The sequence below is a fragment of the Haliaeetus leucocephalus genome, unplaced genomic scaffold, assembly GCF_000737465.1.
Source record: "Haliaeetus leucocephalus isolate CR32 unplaced genomic scaffold, Haliaeetus_leucocephalus-4.0 Scaffold92, whole genome shotgun sequence".
NCBI classification, from domain to species: Eukaryota; Metazoa; Chordata; class Aves; order Accipitriformes; family Accipitridae; genus Haliaeetus; species Haliaeetus leucocephalus.
In genome coordinates this window covers 1,128,809-1,143,318 of record NW_010972528.1, presented here as the reverse complement: position 1 = coordinate 1,143,318, position 14,510 = coordinate 1,128,809, and the positions used below count along the sequence as shown (strand labels likewise).

The 14,510-nt window shown below is 57.3% G+C and overlaps 1 protein-coding gene across 6 annotated transcripts in view; it reads right to left on the bottom strand.

The window, feature by feature from the left end:
• Positions 1-6,317: 6,317 nt before the first annotated feature.
• FAM65A (family with sequence similarity 65, member A) overlaps positions 6,318-14,510 on the bottom strand; it is a 33,078-nt gene continuing 24,885 nt past the window's right edge. For 5 of the 6 annotated variants that reach the window (XM_010583748.1, XM_010583756.1, XM_010583729.1 and 2 more), the window contains 14 exons: positions 14,421-14,464; positions 14,083-14,208; positions 13,717-13,865; positions 13,355-13,484; positions 11,311-12,126; positions 10,958-11,097; positions 10,403-10,577; positions 10,104-10,239; positions 9,773-9,934; positions 9,474-9,632; positions 8,925-9,121; positions 8,733-8,816; positions 8,334-8,424; positions 6,318-7,293 (listed from right to left, as the gene is read on the bottom strand). In XM_010583748.1, coding sequence (XP_010582050.1) covers positions 7,196-7,293; positions 8,334-8,424; positions 8,733-8,816; positions 8,925-9,121; positions 9,474-9,632; positions 9,773-9,934; positions 10,104-10,239; positions 10,403-10,577; positions 10,958-11,097; positions 11,311-12,126; positions 13,355-13,484; positions 13,717-13,865; positions 14,083-14,208; positions 14,421-14,464 — 2,507 coding nt within the window. In that variant the 3' untranslated portion in view covers positions 6,318-7,195. Of the gene's footprint in view, positions 7,294-8,028; positions 8,093-8,333; positions 8,425-8,732; positions 8,817-8,924; positions 9,122-9,473; positions 9,633-9,772; positions 9,935-10,103; positions 10,240-10,402; positions 10,578-10,957; positions 11,098-11,310; positions 12,127-13,354; positions 13,485-13,716; positions 13,866-14,082; positions 14,209-14,420; positions 14,465-14,510 lie in introns of all 6 variants that reach the window. The other variant, XM_010583740.1, reaches the window with a different exon arrangement.

Here is a 14,510-nt window from a genome sequence, read left to right as displayed (position 1 = left end):
CGCCGCGTCCCTCAGGGGAGCCTGCTCGGGCCCTGCTGCTGGCTCTCCCGGCGTGGGAGGCAGCCCGGTGGCGGCACCGCGTGGGAGAGATCCAGGCTGGGCCGGCGGGCGCGTCGGGAGCCCCGCGGGGCTGCCGCCGCTCTGCCTCCCCAGCGCCTGGTGCCCCAGCCGCCTGGGCTCTGAGGGAGTATTGCCCTGTCACTGGCACCCCGAGCCCCAGGCACCCTCAAACACCCCCGCCCGTGGCTCTGCACACCTCCCCTAAGCTTCACAAAGCTAAAACTTACCCCTTTCACCTAAGCAAAACTTTCACACCCGCCAGAGCAGGAGGCTGTGCCTCAGCTCCAGGGGAAGGAGCTCGGGAGGAGGAGAAGGCCATGCTGAAACTTGTGCCTTCCTCCATGCTGAGGAGGTGTTCACTGGTCGAAAGATGCAAGCTTTTCTTAAGCTGGAAGTGGAGTCAATGCTGTTGTGAATAAATCACTAGGAAAGTTGTAGGGCAAATACCAACAAGTTACTGGAATGACGTGGTATTTGCCTGGTGGTTTTAAAGGACCTTGGGCTTGCCAAGCTCATAACCAACTGGGACACGCTGCTCAAGTTTGCTTCAGCACTGCAAGAATGGTGAATGTGGTGCCAGGTGTTTAGTAGGGAGCTTCTAGGGAAGTTAACAAGGTTGGGTCCTGCCCATCAGGAGTTAGATGCCACACCGTTTCCTGTCCACGACTTTCTCCCTCCACCCCCAAAAGGTGGAAACAGCCACGGCATCCATAGTGAGATGCATGAATTTATATGAGAAAGCATGGGGGCTCGCCTGTCTTTCATTTTCTGCAGTTTCCTGTGTTGCTGAATCTTCTGGGCTTAACATATTTGCTCATCTCTGGTAGTGTTGTTGCAGACCCATAGCTGATTAACAGACAAGCTGAGAGGAGGGGAGAATTCTATGAGCTCATGCTGCACCCTCTTTGTAGTTTCTTACCATAAAAACAGGTGAAATGGAGCTAGAGTAATGGCTTAAAATATTAATAGTTCAAAAACAAGATGCATTGGAAGGAAGCTACGGTTTTTGCTCCTTTTACTCACCTACCAATCCTTGGAGGACAATAAGGCCAGGAATTCAGAGGGAAGACTAAATGTAAAGGAACCTCAACCCAAACCTCTGCGAGTAGGACTAAAGAGTTATAAAGCTGTCACAGTTGAAACTGATAATAAAATCTTGCCCCAAGTTTTTGCCTCTTGAGATGTCACTGCAGGGCAGAATAAAAGCTGTTCGACAGCCTAGGCTTTACCCCAACCTGCTTAGCAAGTGACAACACCATCAGACAAACATAGCATACATTAACGTGTGTAAACTGTGCCTTAAATCCTAGTCTGAATAATGCTTATGTCTTGTTAAGCTGTGTCGTGGAGAAGGGTCTGCCAGGCTGCTGCTCTGTGAGGAGGGAGTTGCGCTGAGAGGTGGTGGTGAGTGAGAAGATCAGCTCCTGACCCTGCTTCACTGGTTTCTCCTGCCTAAGCTCTCCCAGTCCTTGCAAAGAAGCAGGGCACTGGTGGCAGTGCCGTGGGCTGTGTTGTGAGCACCGATACTCTTTCTGGGGCTGTTGACAACCGAGACCAAGTTCCCTTCTGAGGATTATGACACCAGGCTGAGTCCATTAATTCGTTACAGCGGGGGAACTGTAGCTTACCAAGCGGCCGGAGGGGACGAGCTGTGTTGAGTCATGAGGATGTAGCTCTGTTTCTTCAGCCTTGGCTGAAGGAGAAAAAAATTAGTTACAAAGCAATGGTGAAAAGTGACCATTAATTATGAGAGGTGACAGGGTGTAGCCCACAACCATGACCTCTGGGGTCTTCACTGCATGAGAAATTTGAAGCATAGAAATAGGATATCCTGAGTTGGAAGGAACCCATGAGGATCTTCGAGTCCAACTCCTCTTGGACTATCAGAATCTTTGTTAAAATCCAAAAAACCCCACATCCATTGCCTTCCCTTCATCCACTAGACAGGTTGGTGTAAAAGGAAATTAAGTCAATACAGCATGAAGAGTCTGCTAAGAACATTTCTGGGGAAGTGAGATTCTGTAGTGTGAATTTTTAAAAAATCATTTACATTTATTCTAAGCTGTCAACTCATCAGTTCCCATGCTGTAATTTTTGGGAGAGTGGCATATCTTTCACGTGTAGCCATGAATCCTGCTTTAAGCTCAAAAATTCGTTCAGGCACGAATCAAAATGGAGAGGAGCACTGGCTATATGTAAAATTGCTTCTTATGCTCCTTTAAATACTCACCCAGGGCTGGGACTGCTAATGATCCCCTCTGCCTTTTGTTTGTAGCCATCTTATGACAAATGGTCACTTGTCTTTTGTAGTAGGAATGTTGCTGCTTAGGAAACAGAAGTTGTTCTGGCAAACACCTATTCCTGGACTTCTGCCAGAAGTGTCCCAGACCATCTACCAGCATGTGCTGGGGGTCTGACCTATTGATCTTGTGTTTCTCACTTGGAGGCGCTTTTGAGCTGATTTGCAGAGGATTCAAGCCCCCAGCTTCAGTCCTGATTGTGGGTGCTCCTCAAAAGCAGCCTCCGAGCCTGTCCAAATTAGACACCCAGAGGCAGATGCTCCTTCTAGAAAAGTTGCCTGAGCGAGGCCTTTCCCAGAGACACTTTGCCCATGAACAGAATGGCAAGAACTGAAGCTGCAGAGCTCCTGACTGCCTTGCCGAGGCCCCGGGTGAGCTCACCCCTCTTGTTCCCTGCTCTTCCTAGCTCCGTGCTTCCACCACCCTCATGCTGTACAAGCCCTCAGGAGTCACCACCCCTCTCCTCACTCAGCTCTAAGGAAGACATTAGTTGAGTTTGAGAGCCAGCATTAAATTAAGTTCTGGAGACTGCCTGGAGCACACTTTGGTCTCTGTATGAAATTAGGCCCCAGCTGTCACCCTAGGCGTGGTCCTTGGAGAACAAGCCTGTATGTATGTGCCTGACAGCCCTGCGAGGAACACGTCAATGATCATGAGGAGGTTGTTGCCATGCTGTGGTTCAATGCAGACCACTTAGCTGTTTGAATCATTTCTAAGTGCCCTAGTGAATGCCTTGGAAACATGATTTCATGCAAGCCTGGGATAAGGTGAGAGGTCCAACTCAGGCTGCTCAGAGTTTGGAGACTGCCAAACTACAACCCCCTAAAAATGACGTGGCATTGAGATTTAAGTCATATCTTACACGAGGGCTGATCAGAGCTTGTGGCACTCCAAAGTGGCAGTGTCTGCTTGGGGTCATTCTGGCTGGTGGGTGCTTTTGGTGAGGACCACAACCCATATCCTGCGCAGCTCGACCAGCTCTGATGCTGTCCAAGAGGAGGGTACGTTGGCTGATCAGTTATTTTGTGCTGATGATCTGCAGGGGCTCCTCAGGACACTAACCTGAGACCAGCAGGTAAAAAACAATACTGCAAAGTGCTCCAGAATCTATATGCACCTCTTTAATTAAAAGGAAAACAGCAGTAAATGGGGGAAAAGGAACATCATTCCAAAGCCAGAGCACATGGGTAATGTAACCGTGACACAGACACCCTCCCACGGGCTGCAGCTCCTACAAGAAAAGCAAGTAGCTGCAACAGTCGTCGGTGCTGCTGAGCACAAGCACGTCCATATGAGAGGGAGATGTTTTAAGCGCTGACACAGATTTGGCTGGCAAATGTGGTGCTGGCACACTGTCTCCTTTGAATTAGCAAACACACTGCCGCAAAACGTGCTCTGTGGTGCTGTGTCCGTCCCTGTGTGCTGTGAGAGCGGCTCCCAGGGAGCTCACTCCATGAAGCGGTGCGGTTCCTGCACAAGGGCTGGAGATGTTAAGTCCCAGAGGGAAAAGCTGAGTCCCCTGCCTCCTTTCAAACAGCTGGGTCTTGTGATGGTTATCCTACTCCGCCCCAGCCCTCAAATAAAAAAAAACAAGCAGGATGCAAACTGCAGTGAATGTTTTGAGTGCTGTCCAAAAAACAAGACTTTTTTTTTTTTTAAAGTTTATTCCAGTTAAAATGGCAATCCTGCAATTCCAGGTGACCTGGCAGTGTCTGTGGGGCAGAGGTCCTTGGCAATGCTGGCATAGACCCATTCAGAGGAAGGGGCTGGGCAGTAGATTCCTAAATTAATCTGTTTGGGGTTTTTTCCTCAAATGTTCTTAAAGCCACATAAGTAATGAGATTATTCCTTGCAGTTCCAAGAGCAGAGTCATTTTGTCCTGACCTGCAGCTCCCTGCCTGCCGTGACAGAAGGCTGCTCTGATCTCTCTATAGCCAAGGTGTAGCTTATCTTGGAAGGTGGTATTGTGCTGCAGGGATGGGGCTAGGTTTCAGCAGGGTAAGAACACCCACGTAGGTGAGTGAATTGAATTCGTGGCTTTGGCCACTGGGGCACTGGGCTGGTTTTACTTCCAGGAGTTATTCAGGGGGGAAAAAGAAACCAAAACAAACATCTAAGATGTCTGGGCCACTTTCCACCTCTCAGGTGCTCTTGTCCACAGTTGTATGTGCTAGCTGGGACTCACATCCCACATCTCTTGCTGCCGACAGCTGATGGTGTGATGCAGTGCTTCAGGAGAAACACTGTGTCCCTCCCGGGGCTTGTCCAACCTTCAAAGCAGGTGGCGGAAGGCTAAGCGAGCAGGCATGCAGCAAAGTGTCCCTTGGTTACCCCCTTCCTGCAATCCTATCTGCAGATAAAACCGCATCCAAAAGTGGTTATGCTAAGGCAGTGTCCCATCTGGGACTCCCCATGCACCACGACATGCTATGCCATGCGTGGCATTCTGCCTGAGCCAGCCCAAAAAGCTCTGCTCCAGTGAGGAAAAAGGACATGGAGGCTGTAACCTGCTGGGACTTGCTTAGAAAACCCGGGAAGCACTGATGGACAGATACTGCTTGGCCTGGAGGCCATAAAGCCCCAGCTCTGCCAGTGCTGGCAGTGCCCATGCAATTGCTGCCTGCTCCGGCATGGGTGGCTGGCAGCACCACGGGACAGTGCCGTGGCAGTCCCTGCCTCTGCTGCCTTTTGGGACATCTTTGTTGCTCTAACCTACTCCCCTCCCAGGACCATAAGGGCCACTAAGATGATTAAGGGATTGGAGCAGCTGTCATATAAGAAGAGGCTGAGAGAGCTGGGACTGTTTAGCTTGGAAAAATGAAGGCTGGGGGGGATTCTTATCCATGTCTATTAATACCTGGCGGGGGGTGAAGAAGACGGAGGCAGATGCTCCTGAGTGGTGCCCAATGAAAGACCAAGCACCAAACTGAAACTGAAGTACAGGGATTCAAGTTAAATTTCAGAAAAGTTTTTTCTGTGAGGATGGTCAAGCACTGGCACAGATTGGCCAGAGAGGTTTTGGCATCTCCATCCTTGGAGGTACTCAAAACCCAACCAGATGTGGTCCTGAGCTCTAGCTGACCCTGCTCTGAGCATCGGGGAACGGATGAGCATTTCCAAAGATCCCTTCCCACCTCAACTATTCTGAGTCTCTGATCTGTTGTGGCTCAGTGATGAGACCCGCACCAAGAGGTGCCAAATATTTATGGGAATGGGCTTGAAAAACCAGTTCAGCTGGGTGAGCTCTGTCCCCAGCTCCCTGGACCTCTGCTTGGGGTCAGGTGCCATGGTGTGTTCCCACCACAGGTACAGAAGATTTCCCAGACCCAGCAGCCAAAGTCTGGTAACATCTCAGCAACTCTTGCAAAGCTCAGGGAAGTTGGAAACTCCTTCCACTGCTAAAAAGGAGAGACCTGCTCACCTTTTGGTGAAACCAAAGGCCACCATGGGAGCAGTATTGATCCTCAGCTTTCCAAGCACCTGAGAAACACACAGCTGAGCCCATCTTTGTCCCTCAGTCCAGAAGCTTTCCTCCACACATTTATAAAGACAACATTAGAAATGGCATTTAAAGCCCTCGAGCAACAGCATCCCTGGAAGGTAGGACAGCGAGGCATGCTGTGGGACCGGGCAGTGCCACACACGGCCAGGGCAATCTTCTCTGCCCCAGTTGTGCCAAGCCAGGAGGCCCAAGACTTCTGTGCCCTGTGCTAGGTGACAGGTACCTGCTCCCCTGCACACCTGGCCATGAAAGGCACCCAGCAGCCCCACATGCTGGCTCAGGCTCGAGCTTGCTGGTGGCTGAGACGTGGGGCAGGGCTGCACCCAGACAATGCCAGAAATCACAATGACGCCCCGTGAACCCCCCCCCCCACCCTCCAGCCTGCTATGTTGACCCCAGCTTACCCTGCCCCTGGGCAGCAGGGCCAAAGAAACACCTGCACAGTGACACCGGCACTCATTAAAGGTTTGGTTTTATTGCTGGTTTAAAATCAAAATTAGTCGTTCTCTGTAATTACATTATATATAGATTTATAGAGACATTATAGAAAAGAATTTTTTGCTTTTGTTTTTCTGCAAAAATCTGTAAATAAAAAATAAAATAAAACAAACAAAAAAAAGGTGGCAGCTTCTGTCCGTCCGTCTGTCCGTCCCTCTGTTGCTCCTCCTGCCCCTGCCCTCCACGGCGCTTCCCAACAGACCAGGAAAGGCTCTGGGCTGGGGCCACATCTCACTACACTCCCTACAGCCACAGCTGGGGAGGGTCAGGAGCACATGGAGCTGGAAAGAAGAAACGCCAGCAGAATATATTAATATCTCATATTTCATTTTATTTAAGTCCTGGGGACTCCAGGTGGCAAAGGGCAGCAGTCCCCACAGCCCAGGCAACTCCTGGAAAGAAACGGTGTGGTTTCCAAAGTGCAGGTCCTTCCAGGACAGGGCACGTGCCCTCAAGCAAGAGGAAGGCAAGAGGAGGCAGAGAAATCCAGTACATCTCCCTGCCTCTCCGGTCCCAGCAGCTGTAGCCGACGAGGGGGGCAGGAAGGGTGGGCTCCCCGTGTATTTTAAATAGCCATCAGAGTGTGGGATGTGCAGCGAGCCCCCCCTGCCGAGGGGTGTGTACATGGCACCCCGTGGGGCCAGTGGTCAGTGGCAGGGGAAGCGGTGCTCCGTAAGGCAGTGTGCAGCCGTGGTGAGCTGCCAGCGGGGATAATACTGCGGTGCTGCCTAGAGCGGGAGCTGCCGGGTCCCGGCTGGCCCCAGTCTGTGCAAGCCCGGGGCAGCCCAGCGGTGCCTTTGCCCTCAAGGGATGGCAGGTGGGTTTGCGTGGCGTCTCAGAAAGCTGTACTGGCCATGCTGGCTGGTGCAAAGATCCTCGGGAGGCTGTCCAGGGTCTCCTCCAGCCGCCGGTGAGCTGATTTACCATCTTCCCCTGCAAGTACATGCCATGGTCAGTGAACTGTACTGCAGAAGCTCTGTCCCCTGCCCATCCCCAGCCACCTTCCCCAGCCTTTCTGGGGAAACGTGGCTAATGCCTGGCAGATCTGAGCTGGTGTGCTATGGCCACAGAGTGGAGACCTCTCTTGTCCTCCTTAGCACACCCTTGGGCAGGTCCCAGCCAGGATCCAGCTAAAAGAGCCCCCAGAGCTCCTGATTCAGATGTTGCAAATGCTGTTCTTCAGCTGCCTGCCGTACCCATGCCCATGCAGGGCAGGGATCACTCACATTTGGGCTGCAGGAGTGCTGGCTTGTGGAGAGCCTAGCTTGGGGCCAAGGGGCCAGGGCTTGGGGCTGCGCCAGCTCCAGCGTCACACATCTGCATGCACTGGCACGGGGATCCCGAGGGCTTCCCCAGGACCCCCCGGCACACACAGAGATGCACACACCTATGCTACAAGCGGGCTCTGAGATCTTGACCCGGCACCCCCACACGCAAATCTGCCCACAGTGGCCATCCCCAGCAAGAGATGGTGACATGGACAATCTGCTGGGACATGGGACACAAGGCATCTACATGTGCTGGGATGCCACGGGGATGGGGTCTATGAACAACCAAGACACACAGACTCCGAAACGTGACATGGCTGACAGGCTCTAAGACGGAGACATTCGTGAGCAAAGCGGCAGGAGTGGGGACGGGGGACGAAGATGGCTCACGTGTCCCAACCTGTGCAGCAGCTGCCGCGATCTGGAGGCCTAGAAACCCACTCAGATGGTTCTCTCAGTGCCATCTAGCAAATAATAAATAACAACCAGACTTAGTGCTCTGTGGCCACAGGACACCTGGCCCTCACTGCCCACTGCCAGCTTGCTCTTGCCTGGTAGAGCTTGGGGCACCATGAGCCAGAGTGCGTGGGGTAGGCAGGGACCAGCCTGGGACCCTCTTCTCCCACAGGCGCTGCTGGCACCAGGAGATGCCACTCGAGATGCCGTGGGTGGGGAGGGAGCAGAGAGGAGCAGTGGGACACTCACCGCACAGCATCAGGCTCTGCTTGGCTGCCTCCCGCACAGGCTCCTTGTCGGTTTGGCACAGGTAAACCAGCTGCTCGATGCTCTCCTTGGCCTGCAGAAGAAGGGACGAAGGGCTGAGTGTGGCTGGCAGGGCTGGCAGCAGGAACACAGCCCGGAGGGGAAGACAACACAGGGCGCTGCAGCCCCACAGTGCAAGAAAGTCCCTCGTCCTGTCCCTTCCCTCCCCATTTCCCTTCCTGCCCTGCCCCTGCCTGCTTTGCTGGCACATTTGGGGCAACCCCAGTCCCTCTCTCCCGGGAGCGGGAGACTGTGCAGGTGTGTCCGGAGTCACCAGCCACATGCGATTCCTCTTCCTCTGGAAGATGCAGCTCTGCTGCCTCCTCCCTGCGTCCCTCTCACCTTCAGGCAGCCCAGCGCCGCACACCCTGCCACACGTGTCTGCACCTCCTCATCCTCCAGCTGCTCCAGGTAGCACACGAGGGCCTGGGGGAGATGGGGGGGTCAGTGCCACCGCCCGTGGCAGAGCCAGGGGGCAGCACCCTGGGGGCTGTGGCACCAGCCCACCTCATCCCTGGCTTGCCTGGCACGTACCCGTTGGCGGAAGCGGGGGTTTTCCGCCAGGCTGCGGAGCTGGGCCGACACAGCGCTCACCACCTTGCTGTTGCCCTCAATGAGGAGCAGGCTCAGGGCCTTCAGTCCCTCCTTCTTCAGGCGGCCCTCGGGCACGCGCTTCAGGGCACGCAGCACCACGTCCTGGTCATCTGAGTTGAGGTTCTGCGCCAGCAGTGCTGCAGGGAACCACCAGCTGAGCTGAGGTGTGGGGAGCCCAGCGGCACTGCCTGCACACCCCTGCCACCACAGGGAACCCATCCCTGGGCACCCTGCGCCCATGCCAGGCAGAGGTGCCAACACATGGTACCCAAGCCAAGATGCTGGGGACCTACAGCAAGGACTCAGGATGCTCAGGAAGGCAGTGTGGGAGTGGGCTGTGCACCGGATCAGACCTACTTGCCCACCCCAGGGATGGCTGAGCCTCTGGGTGTTGCCCCAGGGCAGTCATGGTGGTGCTGCAGGGTGATCCCCTACAGTGATGCTCCAGCACCCCATGCCAGGGTCTAGGGAGAACGGGAGGGCACTCACCTTCCTCTGCCAGCTCCATCATGTAGATGTCGAGTACCAGGGTGCCAAGTGACTCAAAATGACTCCAGTACTGGAAGATGGTGATCTGCTCGCCCTGGGCACTGCCAGGCCGCCGGGGCAGCCGCCGATTCATCACATCCTCCACCAGCTTCACACACACTGAGGGAAAGGGACAGGTCAGGGTGTGCAGCAGCCGCGGTCACCCCTCTGCAGGGCTCCTGGCACCCATAGGCACCCACTCATGGTCACTGAGTGGGGCTGGCAACTCTCTCCCTGAACACCCCTGGGCACCCGCTCACCGGCATCAGCCAGGCCAGGATGCCGCTCGCTGATGGGTGCCGCATACTGGGCGCTGAGCACCTGCAGGAACCGCTCCACGGGGCAGGTGTAGACATTGGGCACCTCCATGCAGCGGTCCCAAAGGGGCAGCACGCCCTCCTTCCGTGTCGAGAACTGCACCACTGTGGGGACAGGTGTTGTCAAGCTTCCCTGGGCCACAGCAGCGGGCAGGTGACTCCTGCCCTCCAGCTGGCATGGCCCCTCACTGCCCAGCCATGGCCACGAGGGGAGACTGGGCCCCGTGCAGCCCCTGAGGCAGCACAGACAGTCCCCTCAGCCATGTGTCTTTACCTTCAGCAGCAGAGCTGGCTGCTCCCGCTCGCTCCTCTGTCAGCTGGCACACGATCTCCAGCACCTGCGCCTCCCGCATCAGCCTGTCCAGGGCATACATCTCCTGGCATCGCAGGGGACCGAAGGTGCCCAGCTTCTGCAAGGCATGGCCAAACCAGGGAACCTCAGGGACAGAGCTCATCGCCCATACCACAGCCTCCATGCTGCGGCAAGATACCCCTCGAGGGGGGACCCACAGCCCACCCCAGGGCTTCCCTCCCCAGGATGTCTCCTGCGATGGTGCCCTGGCCCGTCCTCACCAGCAGCAGGCGGTTGCAGTTGTTGAGGTGAAGCACCAGGGCCTTATCCAGGAACTCGTTGCCGGTGGTCATGGGGTCGGTGCTGGCCTCAGAGCCGCTGCACATGCCGGTGTCGTCTGCCCCCGTCTCGCCAGCGCTGGTGGCCCTGCTGCTGCGCCGGGGTCTGCCAGCCCTCCTGCAAGCCAGGGAGAGACCGAGGCAGTGGGTCAGCATGGGAAACCTGGACCCAGCCCTTCCCCCCCCATAGGTGCAATGCTGGGCAGAGTTTCTGTAGGACATGCAGTATCACAGCATCAGGGCTGGGTGAAGGAGCAGGTCCCAGGTGCACAGAGCACGGGGGCGGCCTCCCAGCCCTGCCCCCATGGAGAGATGTGGGGTAGCACTGTGCCACCAGAACAGCCAGATCCTGCTACTTCTTGACCTAGACCTGCCCTGAACTGTGATGTGCCAGTCTAAATGTGCTTGGGCACCCTGGCAGAGCTGGGCATCCCCCATCCCAACTGCCCCAGGGCCGCATCCTGCCCCACGCCCCATCCCATGAGCCCCGCTGTGCACCTTTCGTCTTGGAGAGGGTCCTCCTCGGAGCCCTCCGAGTCCTCCATGTCAGAGGTGTTGAGGAAGCTGAAGCTCTCCAGCGCATGCTCCACTGTCAGGCTGATGCTGGAGGCCCGGCTGAGGAAGATGCCCTGCTTCTGCTGCAGAGGAAGGCATGGCGGGGTTGGATCCTGGCTTGCCAGCCAAGACAGCCCTGCCACCTGCATCCCCAGGCACTGCCATCAGGGATGGCCCCGTCCCCCTTGTCCCCAGGCACTGCCATCAGGGATGGCCCTGTCCCCATTGTCCCTGGGCACTGCCAGCAGCGATGCCGCCGTCCCCCTCACCCCCAGGCACTGCTGGCAGCCCCTCACCAGCAGCATCTCCTCCAGGCGCTTGAGCTCCCGTTCAAGGGGCTGCAGCTCTGGGAACTGCCCCCGGTAGTCATCCAGGGCTGAGCCCAGGAGGCCAATGGCCTCCTCGAGACCCGAATCCACCGCCTTCCCCCGCGGCACCTCGGGGATGTCGGCAGGCAGCGGCGGGGCGGGGACAGGCCTCTCCTCCGCGGAGGCTTGTGCCAGCACTGCGGGGTCCCCGGTGCCGCAGCCACCCTGTGCTGGCGCCCGGCTCTGCGTTGGCTCGGCCCCACCAGCCTCCACCTCACAGGTGATGGCCCACGCCACAGAGGCACGGGGCTTGGCCTCAGCACCCCTGTCCTGCCCTGCCATGGCGGCTTCCACCGAGGCACCGGGGAGGGGGTCCACGTCCTGCTCCCCCGTCCCTGTGTCCTCCTCCGGGCTGGGTGCAGGCTCCCAGGGGCTCTCCGCAGCCTTGGCCTCCATTGTGGCATCCACACTGGCCTCGCTGATGTGGCTCAGAGTCCGGGAGTAGGGCACGTGCCCGTTGGCCACCGTCTCCTTCTTACAGCTGCCCGGCTCCTCCGGCTGGCTGCCGGCGGGGAGGACGCCAACACCGCCAGCCCTGGGCCCAGCCCTGGCCTCCTCCGGCTGCTGGGAGAAGGAGATCTCGATGGCGGGGGCAGAGGCCTGCACCTCGGGCTGCACGATAGGCTTGTGCGCAGCATGGCGGGCGCTGCCAGACAGCTGGGGACTGGAGGAGTCGTCCGAGGACTCGGAGGAGATGGACCAGGCCGTGCCGTTCTCCAGCTCCTCCTGGCGCCGCAGCATGTTCTGGGGAGGGGGAAACGGTGTCAGACAAGACCCTACTGCCACCCCTGCTCATCTGGCTGCCTTCCCTTCAAGTGGGGGCAGAATCCGGCTGAGCAGGAGGGCACCGAGGCCGTGGTGATCACTGGCACAGGCTGCCGCACTGCCCTGACTCTGCCAGCACAGCAGGTTGGGCAGCGAGGACCTGATAGACCATGGCTGCCTCTTCCAGCCCTGCATCTCACCCCACACCAGTGGGGAGTCCAGCTACCCAGGCCCGGTAGCCCTGGGGTGCCAGTGGCTCCCCAGCACGGCGGGCAGCTCCAGTGAGCCATGACAGGGTGTGACATGTGGAGCTGAGGACACCACCCACCATGGCTGCAAGGACGGCTCCAGCACCAGCTCATGGAGGGGCAGCACCGGCCATCACACTAACATCATGCCAGTGGTTTACCAACACTGAACCAGTGCCACACCAGTGCCATGTTGGTGTCACACCAGTGTCATGACAGCATCATGCCAGTGCCACACCAGCACCACCACACCAGCGCCATCACACCAGCACCAGGCCAGCACCATCACACCAGCACCACCACACCAGGACCATGCCAATGCCATGGCACAGCACACCAACGCCACCAGTGCAGGGACATGGATGAACCTTCTACTCACTAGTGCCCAGCTCTCGCACAAGGGCGTGCGGACAGAGGAGCGGGGCCAGCCCGTGCAGCCCAGGCTCCCCTAGCTTGGGGACTGTATCCCCAGGGCCAGCCAGACCCCAGCCTGGCAGGATCAGGCCTCTGGGCATCAGCAAGGGCCAGTGAGTAGGAGACAAGGAGCGGCTACAGCTACTGCAGGACGGCCACACCGCTGGGCTAAGCTACTGGCCGGCTCCAGCCCTCACACTTACGCGGCCCTGCTGCGGCCATCTCCCAAGCTCGGCCGAGGAGACGTCGCCGCAGGAGCAGCTCTGAGACAGCTTCTCGAACAGTGTCTCCCGAAAGATGTCCAGCAAGGACCAACCATGCTTGTTGGCCGCCCGCCCCGGGCTCTTGGGCAGAGAGAAGAGGAGCTGTGAGTGCGGGAGGAGCAGGCGGCAGTACCAGGGAGCCGTGGTTGGATGGCTGGAGAGGAGCTGCCCACCCCTGTGCCTGAGCTGTGCCACCCTCTGGGACGTAGCCTGGGCACAACCCTGCGCAGACCCCTCCACAGGCCACCTATCCTGAGCAGCCCTGACCAGCGTATTACTTACGTAGAAAGCCTGTTCCCGCAGGGATGGTGTGTCAGGCGGGCTCTGGTTGTAGGTGGAGAACCTCTTGTTCACTGTGGAGGCCTTGTTGACAGTGCTGGCTGCTGAGGGCTGGTCATCCTTGTCGAAGGGGCTGGGGAGAAGAGCAGGGAGGTGAGAGGTGTGTGCCAGCCTGGGGGGGTTCTCGACCCTGCTCTGCAGCAAGCAGGACACCAGGACCCCATCCAGTCCAGTTCTGGTTTTCCATAACTGCAGCCCAGTTTTGGGATGGGAGACAGATGGGAGGCAGGCCACCTCTTGCCACACCACGCTGGGCATCCCCAGCCCTGCCATGTGCTACCAGCAATGCCTGCTGAGATACTCACTTCCAGGTCACCTCCAGGCTGAGTTTGAGGGTGCCCAAGTCATTGATATCCACAGCCACTACCTGGGGTAGAGCCGCAAAGAGGTCCTTGGTCTCACAGGACACATTGCCCACCACAACATGGTTGGCCAGGCTCTTTAGCTCCGTCACCTGGAGAAGGAGAGGGAGGAGAGGAGGAGATAAAGCCATGGGCTTCATCTTATCCATGCTGTTTGCATCCATGCTCTGTCCCAGGATGCCACCACCACTAGACAGCCTCCTCTCACCCCAACGAGGGTGAAATTTAGGTGAGGTCCTGGAGGGAAGCCCTGCCAGGATGGAGGGTGGTAGCTGGTCCACACCATCCCTGCCTCCTTCTGCACTGTACCTTGATGGAGAGGAACTCAGTGACGAGGGGCAAGAAAACCATTTCCTCGCTGTCCCACACCTGCTTGCTGTTCACCTCAATGCGCCCCCGCAGCTTCCACCGCTGCCGTCCATACTTCATGAAGATCTGGCGATGCAGAGGCATGGGTATGAGGGAGATGATACAACACTGGGGTGGTGGGTGCTCTCTGTATGTTCATGGGCATGGTCAGGGACCCATTCCACCCACCACTGCCCTGCAACATGCCCTCCACACCAGCGCCCACCTATGCCCCCCAGGCACCCCAAGGACCACAGGGCAGGAGAAGAGCAGATCCCAACCCATATGGTCCCACCAACCTCATACTGGTCACCAGCACAAAGCCGGGCAAAGCCTGCCAGTCCTGCAAGAGAAGGCAGAGGGGCATCAGCAGGCAGCAGGCAGGCAGG